A 20,879-nucleotide genomic window follows, 5' to 3' on the forward strand; every position below is an offset into this window, starting at 1 on the left:
TAAATGAATGTGTACTCCATCACCCATTTATTAGTTAATGAACTTGAAGCTTAAACGGAGTTAAAGAATGTTGAATTGTCCCAGACATATATCAAGATAAATTGGAATATCAAATAAAAAAATTATTTTTAAAGAAAGAAAATAATATTGGATAATTTTTTAAAAGAGACTACAATGAGAACAGTCAAAATTTGTTAGACATTCTCACTTATATTAGAGTTTAGATTGATTATATTTTAAATTATATAGGGTTACCCTGGGGTGAACACTATAATATTTTCTATGCTTAAGGCTGGTAAATCTTTTAAACCAGTCCCAGAGTAAACAATTCAGGCACAGAGCTAGTATGTGGTAGAGTTTGACTTCAAACCCAAATAGACACTATGTAACACCAGTAAACTCTTTAGAGAAAAGCACCTCTAATTTGGCATTCTGATGTGGGAGAAGGACATTACTCTCATAGGCTGCTGATTTGTTTGGTCTTAATGATACTTTGGTGTAAGAAAGGTTCCAAGAACGTTGTTCTTTGTATTGTTGATCTTCTTCATTACTGTCTTTGAATAGAATTTGTTGCTCATGTTGGTTTCTGAATCTCATTTGGGCTATAGGATAAATATGTTAGCCTTCAGGATTTGCATAATTCCCTAATTATTATCTGTAACTCTAGCTTTTTTTATGCATTGTACATCGCAGTTGATCACTACCTCCTTGAACATTTCATCTTTTTTTCACTCTTCTGCCTTTCCTCCTTCCTACCTGGCTGCTCTGTCTCAGACTCTTGGAGTGTTCCAAGGCTCTATTAAAGGCACTTCAATCATCTCTACCTCTTCTTAAGGACTCTAGGACCTCTTCTAGTCCCATTCCTTTAAATATCTTTTATTTGTTCTTAACTCAAAATTTTAAATTTCTGGCAAAACTCTGATCTTTTAAACTCCAAAATAATATATACAATGGTTGACAGAGACCTATTTTCAACTCAAAATACCCCAAATGAGAATCCTGATTTCTTCTCTCAAATTTGAATCCCTTCTACTCTAGATCAATGGCCTCACCTTTTACCAAGTTGGTCTCTTTCCAGGCCTCAGGATGATCATTGATCTCTTCTCTTTCTCTCATACTCTGCAACCAAATTTTCATCAAGTCCTGTCAATACCTCAATAAAAGCATTCCCTAATGTATGTCTAGATCACGTCTCATAACCTCCCTCCACCTACAGTATTGCTACTTATCTGCAATTTTGCTTTCTGTTGTTATAATTATATAATAGTTTTAAAGTGCACACCATTCTGAGTTGCAAAATGAAATCTCATGGTATCTTTGTTCTGCCAAAGGCCTTAATCATCCTTTTGTTCAATGTATATGTTCCATGTTGTATATGATGCCTGCTGGTTAGTCTCTTAGTAGCCAGATCAGTTATTAGATCAACTGTCTGGTATTGCAGTACTTATGTTCGAGTAACCCTTATTTTACAAAAATTATAGAACACAATCTTCAGATGGAAGGCACCTGTACGATCACCAAAGGAATAAGAACTCAGCAACACTTTGATGAGTTAAAAAATAAAATACAACTTTTGGTTACAATATTCTTCCAAAAGTTTTTTTTTATTTTTTATATTTTTTTGTGGGGAGGGGGGCAATTCTTCAATTATCGAGGATCCCCAATCATTGACTTTGTCTGCTCCTAGATATCCAGTCATCGACATCATCATGGCTTGATGATCCAGGATCATCTGAAACTGAAGATCCTGCTGAAGATCAGTAATAGCCTAATGAACATCACAATGCCTAAGACATTCACCTCACTTCATCTCATCAGGTATCATCTCACATCATTACACGAAGGGTAAGTACATTACAATAAGATATTTAGAGAGACAGAGATCACATTCACATAACTATTAGTACAGTATGTTGTTATAATCGTTCTATTTCATCATTTGTTATTGTTCTTAACCTCTTACTATGACTAACTTATAAATTAAACTTTATCATAGCTACATATGTATAGGGAAAAAGCATAATATATATACAGAGTTTGGTACTCTCTGTAGTTACAGGCATCCACTGGAGGGCTTAGAATATATCCTCCACAGATAAGGGGGGCTACTATATTTCCTATAGTGAACTCAAGTGATTCTTCTTCTAGTCTATTAAAATTACCTTTTAAAAATTTTAATTTCATGAGGTAAAATGTATTTTGTCATTTCAGGCAATGTAAAATTTCAAAAGGAGATTCTGAAATACACTTCGATTTAACATAATTTAAGGGAAGTTAGTATATAATTTCATAATATATATGGAAAGTCACATAAAAAAGACTACTTAAAAATTTTTGAAATTTTGCTCTATTTACCTAATCACTCTAAAGAGGTGTTATCAAGGAAAAAAACATAGAAAGAATTAACCAAGACATAAACATTAATTTAATAGGAAATTAATAAAATTATCTGCAGTTTCTCTTCTTAGCAGGCAGTGGTGACAAAGATGGAGTTTCCTATCATTATTTTTATTGGAGTCTTTTGTAGGGTAAGTATAAGCTCCTTCTTTGAAATTTTATGGAAAATGAGGACATGTGAGAAGCATCGCACAACAGTTTTTTGAAGCATCCTCATTTACTATGACAGCTATTTCTATAAATCCAGCCAACCTCATCCATTGGAGCAAGTGCTACTTCAAATTACCATAATTTTAAAAGACTAATGAGATCGTGGTACAGCAATCCTTCTTAATGTCAACTTCTACTCACCAAAACATCCTTTGATATTTTTCCTGAATTTTCAAATAAGTGATATACTCTTTTTTAGAGAAATATGTTTCTCTAAACAAAATGTTCAAAACAGAACCATGATATTACTGGAAGCTTAATCATTCAAGGGTGTTGAAAACCTTGACTTGACATCAGATATGAAATTAACCCCAAATCAGAACAAATCCCAAAGGACTTTTTGTTTGCCATTAGATAAAAAAATATTTAACGTAGTTAAAAAAAAAACAAAAACAAAAAAAACTAGTAGTATAGAACTAAGTCATAAGATATTTATTTCTACATGACATATTAAAAAAGTTTTTAACTTGTACAAAATATTAACAATTTAAATTTTTATAAATTATTTATTCCTTAACACTTACCATCTTGTTCATATGTTTTATAGTACCAGGATTAATTCTAGGTAACATTCATTTTATGTGAGATACATTCATTCATTTGTTCATTTATTTAACACATTTACTGACTGAACACTGCTGAGTTCTGAAAGTAAAAAATGTACAAACTCACAGCTAAGTGTGGGAGATGGAGTTCATCTCATATTCCCTCCTTCCTGATTTTCATTAACAATAATTCAACCATATTGGCATTATAAAACACCAAGCTCAAATGATACCTCTTCTGTATATATCCACCTATATACCACTCTGAGTCAATTCTTATTTTTTTTTTATAGTATGCATCTTTACCTGAATTTATGTTATGTATTCATTTGTTTATGGGTTTGCAGCCTATCTCTGTTCATTGACTGTGAGCTCCTATGAGCAGGTGATTTTTTTTGTTTGTTTGTTTGCTATTATTTAAGAAGTCAATAATAATATGTTAAGTGAATACTTAAATATCATATGATCAATGCTTATTATATGTGTGTCCTGAGCTGCCAGGATGCACATCTCTAGGGGGAATGATTTACATAGATATAATGGGAATGGCTACGTATGTTATGCCTCTTATAGTTGAAAATGTATATTATTTGTGTTCTTATCTGGAGTAACCACAGATATATTTTTTGTGAGTGAAAGGAAGTAAAGGTGACATCAGTGAACTTTGCTTGGGGAAGAGGCATCACAAATCAGATGATAATAGAACCTATGAAAACAAAGTTCCCAAAATGTAGAAGACTGGAGGAGTATAAATATTCTTTTAAAAATATTCCTTAGTACAGTACTAGAGAAATGAAACCTTTTATCATCATAAAACTTCTTCCTTTACTACCTTCCCTGGATTGGCTAACTGTAAAACACTGTCCTTATATTCCATTTTGCTTCCTAACTGTAAAACACTGTCCTTATATTCCATATTACTTCTCAGCTTCTGCCCTTATATTCCATATTACTTCCTATTATAGTTAACACATTCTTATGTTAAGCTATCCTTTAAAATAATGACATAATCCTCTGGATCTCTCTAATATATGAATCCTCATATGATCTATATTAATAGGGTATAGATGATATTTTCTTATATCAACTACTACATTGCACAATGAATTAAATCTTAGTTATAGAGTGTGTTGAACAAGATTGAGATTTCTGAGTAATATTTTTGGTGACTACAAGAATCATAGCTACATAGTAATTTTATGTATGGTTTAGAGGATATCTAAGAATTTACTTAACTCAGAATGTGGTTAAATGTTGGCAAGTTTTCAGTTTAAAACCCACCAATATCTGTTTATAGATACTCATCCATAGCTATTCATAGTCATCTCTAAAGATGTAGGCAATGGTAAGAATAACATGCTTCTGTACTTATGGGCCTCATATTTGGTCAGATGGGGAAGACAAAAGGTACACAGATAAACACAATTATCTACTAACATTTCTGATAAAGCTATAAAGGATAAGCATAGGTGTACTAAATGAAGGTGCTAGAACTAGAGCACAAATCTTTGGATTTATCACCAAGTGGACTTTTATCCCTCTATGTAGACACTTACATGTAAAAATCTGATGTGCTTTTAAATATGTTGATTTGTAGATATTGTAGCAATTGTGTTATATGTGAAGTCTGATCTAGTATACCATTTGACTATTAAAATGACAAACTAAAACTTATGTGTCAAGATTTTGGACATTCTATCTTAAACTCAAGGGGATAAAAGTAGATATGTATCATTATTAAGTGACATAAACTAAAAATGACTATTTAAGATATCCAGTAAAATTTTTAGTAAAAACTTTATCAAAATAATTACATTTTAATTTGGGAGAAATTGTAAAGAACCTATTAGCATAGTGTTTTCATGAAAAAATTATTCTCAAGTTTTACAGTGTCATAGATGCTACCAGAGTTACTTCATGAGTCCAGACTTTGATATCCTAAAGTGAGAATATGAGCACTATACCAAACCGGAGGCAAAGTTAGGCATGTTTACCATCACCCTGAAAGCAAGGATGATGAAGAGTAAATATTAACTAAAATTTATGTGCCTGACATTGGCTAAGTGTTTTCATTCTTCATTAAATGCAAGCACCAATGCAGTGAAATGGTTTGTTATTTTTATATGGAAATGAGGTTTGAAGAAGTTAAGTAACTTTTTTATGTGACTTAAAGGATTATGTGTTCAATATCATTTTTCCTAGTTAAACACAAAGACCAACACTAGTGACATTAGTCAATAGCTTTAAGGGACTATAGGGATGTTTGCCAACACTAATAGCCCCTAAGAAGGACATGATTTATGATATCTATTAAATGAATAAATGAACTTTTTTGTTCATGTACTAGGCTTCTTTCCAAATACAATTTGGGATAGTTTGTGACTTATTTAAATATTGTGTGGTTTCAAAGATGTAAAAGACATGATTTCAACTTCGTAATGTCCTTTACCTACTAGATTTGACATATGTAAAAGTCAATAAATATTACTATGAGACAAGACTTCTGGAATAGTCATTTATTCAGTACATATAGAGTAATATGGTGATATTTTGATACTCTGAGTCTGACAATTTTTGTAGATGATGGGAACATGACAGACAAAAATGATCCTGTCATGATCATCTTCACATTTTTTTTTTAATGAAAAGTAGCATTTCTATATAGTAATAATGTGGGTATAATTAATGTAGCAGAATAATTGTAAATTTACATCAAGAAAATATAACCTTGAGATTTCAATTATTTTCTTTATTACTCAGTACATTTTTACTTTTGATTTCCATTCTTATAGTGAGTGTTAAACACAGTATGCTTTGACTTAATGATGGTGAGAGTGTAATTAATTACTACAGAAGGTAATTGCAGATCTGTATGAAAGATGTTCTAAACTTGCAAACATAGGGAATTTCAATGAGACTAAAATGGACCAAAATAATAAATTCTTAACATCAGGGGATATCTTGATTTATTCATTTTTCTTAAAACATAATTACCAAGAAATTACCTACTCAGACACACGTAATTTTCCTCATGATAATGACAATCACATTATGTCAGGAAATACTAAACCTATTATTATCATTACGTACAATCATTAACTAATTTGTTTTTAAGTACACAAAGATTTGTCTTCCTAATATGGTTTCCAAAATTCTTTCTCCCAACATCTTTGAAGGCAACTAATCTGATTTATTTTATAACAGTATAATTCACCAAAGCTCCCAAATGTGAATTAGCATCAGGGAGTACTACAAAGTGGTTTGATTGTTTTTGGTATGCATAACAACTCAATCAATTTTTTAGTGGATTTACCTGGGTGCTATGGTATCCTTAAAAGAAACTAAGAAAAACCACAGGTCAAACTCTCCATGTAACCACTGAAAAGATCATGTGCTTTTTTTTTCTTCCTCTCTTTCATTCTGCATTTTACACCTGAAGTAACTACTATGCCTTGACAACATAGTGAGCCAACACTCTTATAGGCAAGTTCCTTATGCCATGTATAACTGACTTAATATAATGTCTGCACATAGTTCAGTTTCTACAGCTATTATATTAACAGCTATTAAATATCTTAAGAAATATTTACTTCAAGATTATTTACCAGTAATTTTTTTGGGAAATATGTTTTTCAATGGTAAACATAATTGAATCTCCTAAAGACATCAAATAACAACATATTTCTTCTAAAGTTTCCTCATTTAGATACATTTTTTTAAATGTATAAAGATAACAGTGGGCACACATTCAACTCCTCACTAAAATCAACTCACAAAACCAAAGGAATTTAAAAATAGAAATGAACCCGAACTAGAGCTAGTAATTAGTGATCCTGTCACCTCTGCCTTAAAACTTTCCCATTTTTCTTAAGATGAAACAAGATATCACGACACTGTCTTCATGGTCACTGGACTCCATAAGATCTGACTCAGGTTTACCTCTCCAGCCGTGAAACTTATTTTTTTTCCACGTATTTTAGGGCTTAATTCTTTTGCCATGCCACTTGCATTGGAAATATCTCACCTTTCAGACTCCAGCTCTGAGTCTGCCCTTTGGAACCTTCCTTGACTCGCCAAACAAAATCAGGCTCCCTCTAGTCTGGTTTTACAACACTCAAAGACTTATTTCTTAGAGCTTTTCACAAATTGTCATTTTTATTTATATGATTGATTTTTTATTAATGTCTATCTCTTTACGTTTGCAATTCTAAGGCTAGAAACATGAAAACTTTAATCTTTAATACTTAAGGCATTACCCTTAAATAATATTGGATACACACACACACATATAATAAATATTGAGGGATTTTTATTTTATTTAGACCACAGATACAGAAATTTAAGGTAAATATAATCCATAGTTCATAAAACATTGTCATCAGTGGATATGTTAGGCATATTTACTTCTCATTTCTTTAAGAATAATCTCAAATTATTTCTGCCAACAGTGTACAAGGGTTCTAATATTTTCCACATCTAATCCTCTACCATTTTTTTTTTTTGAGACTAGCCATCTTAACAAGATGAGATGATATCTCATTATGGTTTTGACTTGTAGTTTCCCAATGGTTAATAATGTTGAGTGTCTTTCTGTAAATATTTGTTTGCCATTTGGCAGAAATGTTAACATGTATAGCCACTATGGAAAACAGTATGGAGGTTCCTCAAAAAATTAAAAATTGATCCATATGATCCAGTAATCTCACTTCTAGGAATTGATCCATATGATCCAGTATTCTCACTTCTAGGAATACATACAAAATAACTGAAGTCGAGATCTCAAAGAGATATTTGCACTTCCATGTTCATTGATGCATTATTCACAACAGCCAAGATGAGAAAATAACCTAAATGTCCATCAGAGGAGAGATGGATCAAAAAATGTGGTATATCCATACAGTGGAATATTTTCCAGCCTCGAAAAGAGAATAAAATCCTGTGATTTGAGACAACACAGATAAATTTTGAGTTCATATTATACTGAGTGAAATAAGCCGGTCATAGAAGAAAAATTACTGTGTGATTCCACTTATATCAGGTGCTCAAAACAGTCAAACTTATATAAGCAAAAGAATAGAATTCTAGTTGCTGGGTAAAGGGAAAATGGAGAGTTGCTCTTCAAGGAATATGAAATTTTAGTTACGTTATTTCTTATCTCATTTTACAAATGTGAGAACTGAGGGACGGAGCGACTAAGTGAATTGCCCAGAGTTACAAGGCTCGTCATTAGTAGCTTTAGGAGTTGAAACTAGCCAGTCTCACTTGAGAGCCTTTACTCTTGCAGCCACTTCAAACTTTCTTGGGCTGATGAACTATATAGAGTTGCAGGTTAAAAGGTGCCATCATATACCAGACATAATTAGCACTGAGAAGAGAATATCTAAATATATACTAGTAAAAACATTTAATATTAAGAATGGAGAATCTTACAAAAAAGTCAGAAAGAAAAAAAATCTTGAAAATTAAGAAAATTAATATAGCTTCATACTTCTACAATGCCAAATATCAGAATATAGTAGAAAAGCATATGTATAGTTTTAATGGGCAAAAGTTTGAATATGAGACTCTAATAACCTGTCAAGCTGTATGTTATATGTATAAGCAAAAGAAAATTTCATATGAGTCTATATACTTTAAAAAAGTTTTTAAGAAACGTATGAGTAAACCAAGAGATGAAACAAAAGGAAGAACTTAAAAATGTATGGGTAAGAATTTAAAAAGAATGGCATAAATCATAGATAAGCAGAAATAAGTGTAAGTAGTTCTTGTAAATATGTCCAAGAAATATAATTAAAATGTTATAATTTTTAAAGAGAATGTACAGAAGTCATTTTCAAAGAAAATGCAAGAAAATTAAACTGATAGGGTCAAAACAAAATTTGACCTACATATAAAAGTTGAACCCAAAAATAACTCAGAAACATGAAAAATAAAAGGGCAAGCAAGTTACAGGAGAATAGAGGCCAATTTACCATAAAGGATATCCATAAATTTCTAATCAACAGAACTATGGTCTTTACCTTAGTTTGATTTTATTCTCCTTGCTATGTCTGTAAAAAAAAATCCTTTACCATTTGATTTTCTTTTCTTCATTGAATTTTTTTCACCTGAACCCTATCACTAGCAGATTTCTCTTCTATCCTCTCAGTCTCTCTGGCTCGTTCCTCTCTCCAGCTCCTGGCCCATTCTTGGAAGGGCAAGACCTAAGGATTTATTTCCAAGTTTATCTGTTATCTAATATATTTTCTCTTTTAAAAACACATATTTATTCTTATAGCTTCACCTTTTATTCCGATGTCTCCTATTTCATTTTCTTCCCACACTCTTACTCCCATATTTTCCATCTGATCTATCCCTGGACCTCTCAATGCAGCTGGATCATCCTGGCATGAGATTAAAGCAGCTGTGGCAACTCTGCCTCTGGTCTTCTTCAAGGCGTTGCTGACCTGTGCAAAAAAATCTCGGCCTCATCCTGCCATCTACCTCCAGCCTCTTTTCATTATTCAGTGTTACATACTACTTAATGAAACTATAGCTCTGAGCAAGACAGAAGCTACTTGCCAGCTTTGGCACAGTGGTTCCTGTATAGATCTGGTGAGTACTACTCCTTCACTAGCCATGTTCTGACTTAGTTCTCTCTATATATGCCTGGAGGAGGAAATTGGACAATTTCTATCATTCATAGATAGTTGCACTTAAATGTTTTTAAATAATTTATAATTTAATTTGTCCTAATTGATCTCATTATTTTCTCCTTAAAATAGTTTTTATTTTTTTTCTACCTTATCTCTATCAACAAATATCATGAATATCTTTATCACTCCAGGTAGAAACTCTTGATTCACTTCTTATTGTGCTTTTATTCTGTCTGTGATCTTCAATTTCCTGTCCAATCACTATTAATTCTTCCATTTCAATGGCTTTTAAGTATTTCTATTTTCCCCATTTTCATTGTCCACTTTGTCTTTTTATACTTAAATGAAAGCAATAGCTTCTAACTCATCTTCTGGTTTTCAATTATTATCTCATAGAATAAGGACTATATATCACAGGGAATTAATTGTTCTAATACGTAGATTTGATTTTGTCACTGCCCTATTTGTAAGCCATTAGTAAGCTTCCATTTTCTATATAATAAAACGAGTTTTGTAAAACCATATCTGCCACATTTCCTGTCCTCAGATGAGTCTCTAAAGACAGCCCTAATGTATTCTTTCAAATAGCTAACATTTATTGAATCATATATAGTTCAAATCATACCACACAAATTCATGAACATATGATGTTTTTTGACTCTGCAATTTTTAGATACATTTCTTCTGCCAGTTTCTTCTACCCTCACTTAAATGAATCCTCTACATTTTTAATAGTTGAATTGCTCTCTAGAGCAGGCTCAGACTCTACCCAGGCACATTCATTTCTCATTGTCAGAATAACTATAACATTTCTTGGCAACTTTCATACACTCAATCATGGCTTTATCTCTGTCTCTGTCTTATCATATTCTTATTTGTGAAGTCCACAATAAGTGTTTTCTGGTTGATTATTCATTCAATAAGTGTATGAAGCATCTGTATTGTGACAGGCACATATTTGGGTGTAGCCTACTGCCTGCACATAGGTATCATTTAAGGATATGGAATAATTGTGAAGTGGATAACAATAAGACCAAGAGTTACTATGGCCTTGCTTTGTGAGTTTTGAGGCCAAGAATCCAACTTGTGAGAAGCCAAGATACTCTTTCAAAAGGTCTGTTCCCATTTTCTCTGGCAAGAAGTACAAAATAAAGCACATCATTTAAACCATAAGCCATCATTTTAACCCTGGTAAGCATGGTTGTTTCTTAATTAGAAGAGAAACATTTACATCAGAAACAGTTAAATCTAATATTGATTTCAAGTAATGTTAACAATATAATTGTTCTTGAAAGAAATCTATAAGCTACAAAAAGGAAAGAAAGTGACACAGATCCTTAAAACACTTAGCTAAGCCTTTTCTAGATATTAATCATGTGTAAACTTTCTCACAAAACCTTCCCTTTTGTATTCATTTACACTTTCAAATCTAATTATAACCCATTGTCATTTTATAGATCAAGTCCCAACTGTTTCATGATTTGCTTTCTAATTAAGTATTAGAAACCAAAGGGAATAAGTCTGGGGCTACATTGTCTCAATTTTCACAAACTGACATTCATCATAAAGATAGTTCATGATTATTTCCATAACATAATGTAAAGGAAAAAAAGATGGAGCTGTGTACATTCCCCTCACATGCTCCAGGGTCAGCAAATATGGTTAATAAGTAGTGATCTTTAAAAGTAGAGTTTCTGCAACATTGCTAGCAATAACCTAAATCAATATAGCATAACAACACAAGACAGTATGCGGTGAGTGATGAAAACTAAATCTGTGGAAATATCAATGAAAAATGACACAAGACACAAATGTCATCTGCAGTTAAAAATATTATCTTACAATATACCTGGCCCTGAATAGTATTAACTATTAGACACAAAGCAAGCAGGAAATTATGGATAAAGCCAATTGTTGCTTTCATTCTACCATATGCCCTTTGCTAATAGAGTGCCACAGAATAATCATTTGAAAGGTTAAGCATTTTGAGATCACTGTAATTACCTGGCATTATTGAGTGACATTATGACATTTTTATAAAACATAAGATATGCATCATAAAAGAGAAAAAGAAAACTGATCATCTTTTTTACTCTCCAGAGATCAACAAAACTGCCCTTGAATGATTGAGAAGGGTGTTAAAGGCACCTATGAAAACACTTTAATTCCTCAGGTAGCTTGTCTGGATTCTGAAAAATTAGTACAGCTCTTAAAGTCTCAACAGAGGGGAAAAAAAAATCCTCACGTCTGCAATTACTGTCCCTTTATAAACATACTCTCTGAAAAAATATAGTGAGAATACTCTTTGATTTTTAAAGCCATTTACTATTGAGAACTTACAAGATCTTTTCTATGGAGCATATTTATTTCATAAATCAGCCTAGAAACCTGAAAAGAGAAGTCTTCAATGCCTAAATAAATTTTACACCACTATATGCAAAAAAGAAAGTTTGTCAAAATTGCTATTATTAAACACATTCCAATTACTGCTTTACTTCAAACAAGAATCTTAAAAATTTCTAAAAATGCATGAAATGGAAAGAATAATACAACCATGAAAAGGTAATCTTCCGTGGGTCCCTAACACTTTTTCGGAAATGAACAAAGTGTAAACTGCATTTATTTATCCTAATTTTTCCATGTCCACATGCTCACAAAGGACATTATTTTCTCAGGCATTTACCCTGCACACAAAGAGAACTCTTGTACCATGAGGTCTGACCTGTAGTTTCATAAAGAATAAACATATGCAAATAGAAATTACACTTGCAGTTTTGTGTTTTGTGAAAGTTTGGAATGAGAAGTCTCTGGTGAGAAAAAAGAAAAGGTTAGCAATTTTTAATATCCAAAATGATCAGTAATTCACTATTCATATCTCTGGTGAACTACAGAATGTCAATGCTGTCACAAAAGCAAGGCAGAAAATAAAAGTCCTAACAGCTTTAATTCAGTGGGAAAAAAATCCCTGGAAGACCTATTTTTCTCTCTCTAGAGCACTTTAGTTTTGCACAACATGCATTTTATAATTCTTAATTTATATTCAGCAACTGCTCTCTCTGGCTTTAAGACCTTACCCAGTTTCTCTATCTGATATTTCAAAAGATTTTACTGTTGCTATTTTCTAGTTTAAAATGGATGGTTCTCACTTCTTTCAAAAGAAACAAGATGCCTCGAAAAAGAGGTAGCCAACCTCCAGAAATGAAATTAGTATTGCCGAAATGTAACAATACCTAATATAGGAAGGTGCAGACGCTGAACTAAGCAAGACATACACGTCACCCCGCTTAATTCTCACAGCCCTCTAATGGCCAAACTGAGGTTTAGAGACACTATGGAATTTTCCTAGGGTAACAAATAACTAAATTTCTGAAGAACTGGCAATTTGACAATTCTGAAGAGCATAGAAATAACTGTTAATTTATTCATTTATTAAATTATTCAACAAATCCAAATACACTACTAAGTACCAAGCATACTGTTAGATGTGGGAATACAAACCAGAATAAGTTTTGATTCCTGACCTCAAGGATGTTACTTTTTAGTTTGGAAGAGAGACCTTTAAGTAAACATAGTGTCACCATAGATATTACAGCCCCTAGTAGCAGGAGTCCTGAACAATACAAAATTGAAACTATTATCTAACTAATAAAAATTTATAATAGGAACAAAGTAGAAAACAGTCGGCAAACTCATCCAACAAGTAACTTATTCTGTATTTATGGCGCTGACATAAAATAATAAACATAAAAATCAATCATAATATTTTAAAAAATTATACAATATAATATTTATCATCTGAAAAATTTTCATGGAATTGAGCTTTTATTTCAAGTTGGTGTAGGTTTAGCTGAACTGGGACTGTGCTAATTTAAGGGACCCGATTTGCAGCAATAATTGGAGAACTCAATGCCCATTACTAGTTATACCAAAGGATTGCTACTGTTTTGAGGATTAAAACTGAGTCTGATATCAAACATATTCACTAAATTAAATAATCATGCTCAATATTTCAATTGAATGACTGGCATCCACTTTTTATCTATTGAAAAGCCAGCATTAGATATTAAATGTTAAAAACTACTAGTGAGAATGCACACCTAAGAACTTTCAAAGAAATATAGAATTTGAGCCTGGTAAATTTACATAAAAGAGCTTCAGGATATAAAAACAGGGCCTTTTTTATTAATAAATGATATAACTTCTTTATAGAACAGAAAATGGACTAAGACAACTTCTCTCATGTCAGCAGAGTGATCTGAATATCAAATCAAGTACCAAGGTCGCAGGCACCAAGTATGAAGTGAGTTTGCCATCTATACTAAGACTTTCAGGTCTGTCTCATATAGCTGACCATTAGGTTTACTTTTAGTCTTTTATCATTAATACCATTAAACTTAACACTATCTTAAATTCTGCACAAATGAATATTTCTCAAAAATATGTATATTTTAAGATGCTATGTTTGCTGACACTCATTTAGTACAATGTGTTTTAGTTTCTATGTGCAGTTCTGTTTTTCTTATAAGATTGGAATCAGTTTTTGGAGAGCAAAAACTGGTTTGCACAATGACCATTATAGAGTTCGTGCTCAAAATATGTCTTGAATAGAACTGAATGCATATTTCTAATTTCAAAGTATTTTGTATCTCTGGTAGTTTACTTAAAAAGCAGAAAAACCACCAATTCACATTCGCCATCTCTATTGGTGTGTCCGATGCTATGAAATTTTGCCTAACATATTTCCCAAGATGCAATAATGTTTCAAAGACATTTTAACACATGAGAAAAGAAGCTTCCGAGTAAAAGGTCATCGTTTTCATGTTAACATTATTATTTTCAAGATCTTTGTCACAAAAGACTTTATATGGCTTGTCACAATTTAAGATAAAAATGTTATGACTGTCATTTGCCTTTTATTAAATAAATAACATTACATAAATAATATTTATATTAGCAATATGAAATAACTTTTAATCATTTATAAAATTCAGGTATTTTTCTACTTTCTCACTTTTCTAAAATGGTTTATTTAGTACTTTTAATATTTTTCTAGAATATATCAGCCACTGACATAGTGTGAGCTCATTGCAAATAAAAAATGTAAATCATCATTTGGTTATTAGGAGAATAAATAATTAATATTTATAAAACACTCAAGTTATTTATAAAAAGCATTTTATATAGGTATTATTATTTCTATATGCTATTTTTAATACATTAAGATAACAACATTAAGAAAAATTTGCCTCAGTCTGCTACAATAGCATTTTAATTGAAAACTCTCAATCGAAAGGCAATTTGGGATATCTCAAAAGAGGTAAAATTCTGGATAATATAAGAATCTATTAAATATGTTATAAAAGCAATATTAAGATTTTAGTTTACTAAAATTAACCCATTCAATATAAGTATTAAATCATATGTTGATTTAGAGTTTGATAACAAAATAGCCACATATGAATAAAATGGAATATACTTAAGGATAAAAACCTATCTTGAGTAAACTAAGTTTATACTATTCTAAAGAATCCAAATGATACTGATTCTAAACATTGACAATTCTTTATATATATATATTTATCATTAGTACGAAGTAAATTGGTAAATAGTAAACTTTGAATTCTAGTAAAACAAAAAGTATTTCCCTAATTGTCTAAGGTCAGTAATAGTCATTTGAAATATGATCTGTACCTGTGGTTCAATAGGGAAGAATACATAACATGTATGAGAATGAACCACCTGTGCTGTCTTAGGAACTGGGTCACTCATTTATGGGTGTTAAAGGTTTTCTTCACTACAGTTCAGAGTATTAATCAAGGTCTTTTACTTACAGGAGGGTCTGCATCTTCAGCATAAACGGTTGTGATAGGTGTACCTTTGACAGCATCTGGAGCCACCATCCCTTTGTAGATGCGTTTACTAAACACTGGAGGATAATCATTCATATCCTGGAAAGCACAATTAAGAGCTTAGTTCTTGGGTTGTAACCGGGTTAGGTGCACAGTTACTTGTCCAGCTCCCCCTCTCATATCATACAATCCATTCATATCATATAACCCTCTGTCAGCCTTCCATCCTCTCAATTCTATTACTTTCACCTCAGAATGGTGCTCCAGAGTAAATTGCCAGAATTCCTATATTAATGTCTATGAATGGTATCAACAGAAGGCCATTCTGCTCGAGTATACAGTCTGTCAGCCACCACCAAATGCACCTTATAGAGACTGGAGTGATGCTTGAGATTTCCTTAAAGATACCTCTATTGGAATAATATATTACCAAACTTTGAAAACAAGTAAGAACAAATTTTTTAAAAAGTGCCATTCTATGAGACAAGTGTAGAAGATGTTTTTATGTTTATTTTGTTGTTTTTTTTTAAAGGCCCTTCAATATTTCCGTTGCAACTTCAACTTCTTTATATCCTTAGCATAATGGTATGATTGGAACATTTCAAATGCAAAGTGTGAAGTATTCTTTGATGCCATTTTACATTTTTCCAAATGTAAAATGATTAAAGGATGTCTTTCCTGTAGCACACTACAACAATGACAAAGAAGATTAGATGTTCTTATAGACAGAAAACAATGATTGTAATTTATATGCATCTTTTTTATTTTTATAAGTGATATAAGTACATTTTTATTTATATAGTATCACTCATTAATCAAATATTTGTCAAGTTCCTCCTATTTTTATGATCCAGTACTAGGCAGTGGGGATACTGTGGTGAGTCAAAAAAAAAAAAGACACTCCTGTCTTCATGTCACTTTAGTGCTATTTGACCGGTAAAGTACTGAGTCCACAAATAGGTTAGTGACTTTGCCTCAATTAAACTACTTATTTTGCAGAGATAAACTGATAAATCTGATCCCTTGAAAGCAAGACCATTTTTCCTCAAACATTTTATCTTTTATAGAGAATTGCAGATTATTTTTTTTTCTCAAAAACAATGCTTATTAACATGGCTGATTTATACTTCTAAAATTTTCTTATTTTAAAATAATCATTATATCCTTTCATTGTTTCAAGTAATTTGGGTCAAATGTATTTGGGCCCAAAGCTAAATTTGTTAATTATCTTACTCTCCAGGTCATCTTCTTCTCACTTACTGTTAAAAACAAAAGGGGAAAATTATTCGATGTGGTCTTTGATATTTGCTCTGCTACAATAATATTCCTGTATAATGTAAATTGGAAACACACAAATTAACTAATGATAAACATCTCTTTTTGTAAAGAGATCAGAATAATCATCTATAACAATCAAATAGAACTTGTTTCATGTTCACAATAGAGTTGACTTCTGAGTTTTTAATATAAAGGAATCTGAAGACTCTAATAAAAAATAGGAGATCTATATTGTAAACAAAACTGAAAAATAAAAAGAGATCATTTCCTTTGTTTTGACATATAGTATTCACAACCTCTTTCATAAAAAAAAAAAAAGAGTCCTTTTGTAAATTATGAGCTTTGATCTGATCAAGTAAATGAATCAAAAAAGTACTGGTCCTCTATAATGAAGTCAGTGTAGGGTGTTGATCTTGAGGTTCCAAGGTATGGGGTAAGTATATAAAATATTTGCATGCATACTATTTCACTCTTTTCAAGAGTGACAATCATTTTAATGAGTGAACCCCGTAACTACAAGGATAAAAACACTTTAGCACCCCTAAATTGTAACTTCTGATGCTTAGAAAAGGAGCCCAGCACTGCAATTTTTCTGTACATGAGTCTTCAAAGTCACATAAACTCAATATGCCCCTATGAATTTTCTTCTTCTTTTTTTTTTCTCTAGGGACATTTAAAAACTAATGTTAAAATGTATTTTTTGGATAATTTGATTCTTCAGGAAAAAAATAAAGATATGTGATATTTTAGTTATGTCTATACATAGCTGCCAACAGTGATGAGTAGAGTGGCTTATTTTTACTGAGAAAGTATTCACAAGATTCACCTTCTAACTGAATGTACAGTGGACATTTTTATGATCTGGCCTCACAAACTAATTAAATGCAAACCTAAGGCTATATAGAACTAAAGGCCATTAAAAAATTGGTATCTCCTACTATAGTTTGCTTGCCTTTGGCAGGATGGAGAATAAAGCGATGCGATTATTGTAGCAGTATTTCTTATGATACATTGTCTACTATTGGAGTTATAATCTTTTACTGTGGCTAAGAAGTGCAGCCAATTGCACATAGTCCTTGCACAATGCATTATTTCAGAAGAGAAAATTTATTGAAATGTAATGCCAATGAACATAATCAATAGTTCCATATATTTATGCTCCAGGGATATCTGAAGAAAAATGTACATAATCTGCTTCTGTAAGAATGTTTTATCATGTAGCAAATTAAAGATAAAAAGCACTCTCCAAAAGCAAGCCCCATTCTGTTGTCCATTATTCCACTAGAGGGTAGTATTGGTAAAAAGAAACATTTCTTTTTTTTTTTGCCCTGGATAACAATTTTATCACTAAGACCCTTGATAGTTTACTTTCTGTGGTTTTATTTTTTGCTAGTCTGAACAAAAATGAGTTTTCATGTTTTTAAAGCATAGTCTGAATGTAACCATCATTCTCAACTAGAATTCCACCATGTTGTTCTTAAAAGAAAAAAATCATTGTACTCATAAACTTATAATCTGGTCCCATGTATTAAGCAAATAAAACTGCACCTGAAGGAACAGTTAGCTAGGAGAAAGAAAATATGAGTTTCATTTATTGATTTTCTAGATTAAGGTCTAAAGTAATCGCAGACACAATTTCTACTTTGGCAGCCACAGAGTAGTTTCAAGGAACTTTTTTAAATGAGTATACAAAGAAAATAGGATCTTGCTGGTGAGATTACAAATTAATGATAGGTTCTCCATAAACAACAAAGAGAAAGAAATGACGAATACATACATGTTTTTAGTTTTCTTGAATCATGGGTAAAAATTGTTCTGGATGAAAGGCTTTTGCCTGATAAAAAATGTAATAACTGGTTATACTCTGATCATCCTTTTTAAAACGATGAAAATATATAGAGAGAATGCCGGCCCTCAGCCTCTTAAACTCTCACACATGTTCTATGAGGGGACACGGATGCTGTGTGTCAGCGGGTGAAATGACTTCCTTTACTACTACAGTACTGTCTAGCGTTAGCACTACTCATGCAGAACTGTTTAGCTGCTCTGCCTTCAGAAACCCTGTAAGACTATGGAGCTGATACCTAGTCTTCCTTGGTAGACTACACAGTTAATTTCTCCTCTGCCTGTTACCAGTTCTATTTTCCGCTACCAGACACTCTCTATTTGCTGTCTTGGTTGTTGTTTCTCATATGATCTGCCTTCTGCTGTTTGTTCCCTCTTGGTTTCTCTACTTGTCTTTTCTGACATTCTCTCCCTTCTCTTATGGTTCTGCACATAGGGTCAAAAAAGTCCCCATTTCCAGCCAAACAAAGTTTTATTTTTCTGTTTGGCATGAGGCTCTCTCAAACACAAATCATAAACATTTATCAACTTTTTAAAACAATCATAACCTGCACTGCAAACAACTTTCTTAGTTGCCTAAATTTGTTTTTGTTTAATTTGGTTTTTTATTTCTGAGTTTAGAACTATTCTGATTTTTGTGTGTGTGTGTGTGGTTGTATATCCCTGGCGTAGAAGTAATCAAAGTTATGCTTTGTCACAAGTAGCAAAATGTACACTGTGTTGTATAACTACTGATATTGATGGAACTTCTACGGGGCTTTAGGCAGTACTTTAGGTGCTGGGGATATGGTTACTCTCAGAAAGGCGTAGTGCCTGCTGGTACTGAAGTTACAGTTTAGTGTGGAAAGCAAACATTAAATAAATAATATCGAGTGTGATGCACGTAATAAAAGAGGAAATACAAAGATATGATGAGAGTGCATAGTAAGGAGTTGAATTAACTAAATTTAACATAGGATACGTTTCTGTAATCTGAGCAACTGCCCCATCACTAATGCGCTCTGGCAGGTAAAACGGTATTTCCAAATTGATATTAATTAGAAGAGAATAACAGTACACAATATTGACAAACCCACTGATTTAATACACAATTCCATCCTCATCTAGTTTCCCTGTGTTGGAATGGTGATGTGGAGGAAAAAGAGTTAATGTATTTTTGGAATTTTTTTACAAGCCATGACACTACAGTCAAATGGGAGAATAAGTGCATATTCTAATCTCTGAGTAGATTCTAACAATATCACCCTATTTCAGACTTTCTCCAAAGTGCATAATTGTTCTATAGATATAGATAGATTAGATATAGATATAGATAGATATATATAGAGAGATATGTGTGTGTGGTTTATTTTTACTGTACATGTGAGGTGTGTTAAATTTATCTCAATTAATTTGCTTAAAACATATTAGCTATTTTTATCATTATTCCTGTTTTAACTATAAGAAATCTGAAGCTTGGAGAGAATAATTTGATCATAGTTATTCAGCTAATAAAGGATAGAGCTATGATTTAATTCTGGTATGTCAGATTTTATAAGCATTTCAACATTGGAGGTGAAGAAGAGAACTGGAAAAGTCATCAGAAGATTATATGTATGATGACTTGGGAACAATTTTCACTAAAAAAATCCACATATAACTTAAAATATCTCTCTCTAAAAGTATTTTACATTTAAAAAAAAATTCTTCCTACTAGTTACTACACTTTTACTCAGTAAACTGGTGAGCTTCTAAACATTGCATAATGCTAATCTATTTCCCTGAAGATATTTTTTTACAATTATTCATAAAACTTTTTTATTTGTTTAGTAAAAAGAGAGTTGTAGCTGTTGTATTTATACTCTTAAAACAATTTATTTAGTGTTTAACCCTAGAAATAGTTATCTTCACTAAAACCTAACGAGGTTATTTTTCCAAATTACCTTCTTTGAAAAAGTAGTCTTATCAGAAGCTTTACAATCAAAAAGAATCCCATGATCAATTGTGAGAAATATGGAAAATCATGTTTTATTTTCTTGAGATTCACAATGTACATTAGAATATTAAAGGCTCCCATATGAAAGCCTACAGTGTAGAGATCTGTTTACTTCTGTATAGCCCAGTGTTTCCCAAATCCATTT

At 31.9% G+C, this 20,879-nt stretch overlaps 1 protein-coding gene across 1 annotated transcript in view; it reads right to left on the bottom strand.

Moving 5' to 3' along the window:
* The window catches only part of PCDH15 (protocadherin related 15), a 562,288-nt gene that overhangs the window by 133,012 nt on the left and 408,397 nt on the right, over nt 1-20,879 (bottom strand). Inside the window, exon 22 of the mRNA XM_011361648.1 lies at nt 15,619-15,735. Within this exon, the coding sequence (XP_011359950.1) occupies nt 15,619-15,735 (117 nt within the window). The remainder of the gene's footprint in view (nt 1-15,618; nt 15,736-20,879) is intronic.

Source organism: Pteropus vampyrus, unplaced genomic scaffold (assembly GCF_000151845.1).
Source record: "Pteropus vampyrus isolate Shadow unplaced genomic scaffold, Pvam_2.0 Scaffold68, whole genome shotgun sequence".
NCBI lineage: Eukaryota > Metazoa > Chordata > Mammalia > Chiroptera > Pteropodidae > Pteropus > Pteropus vampyrus.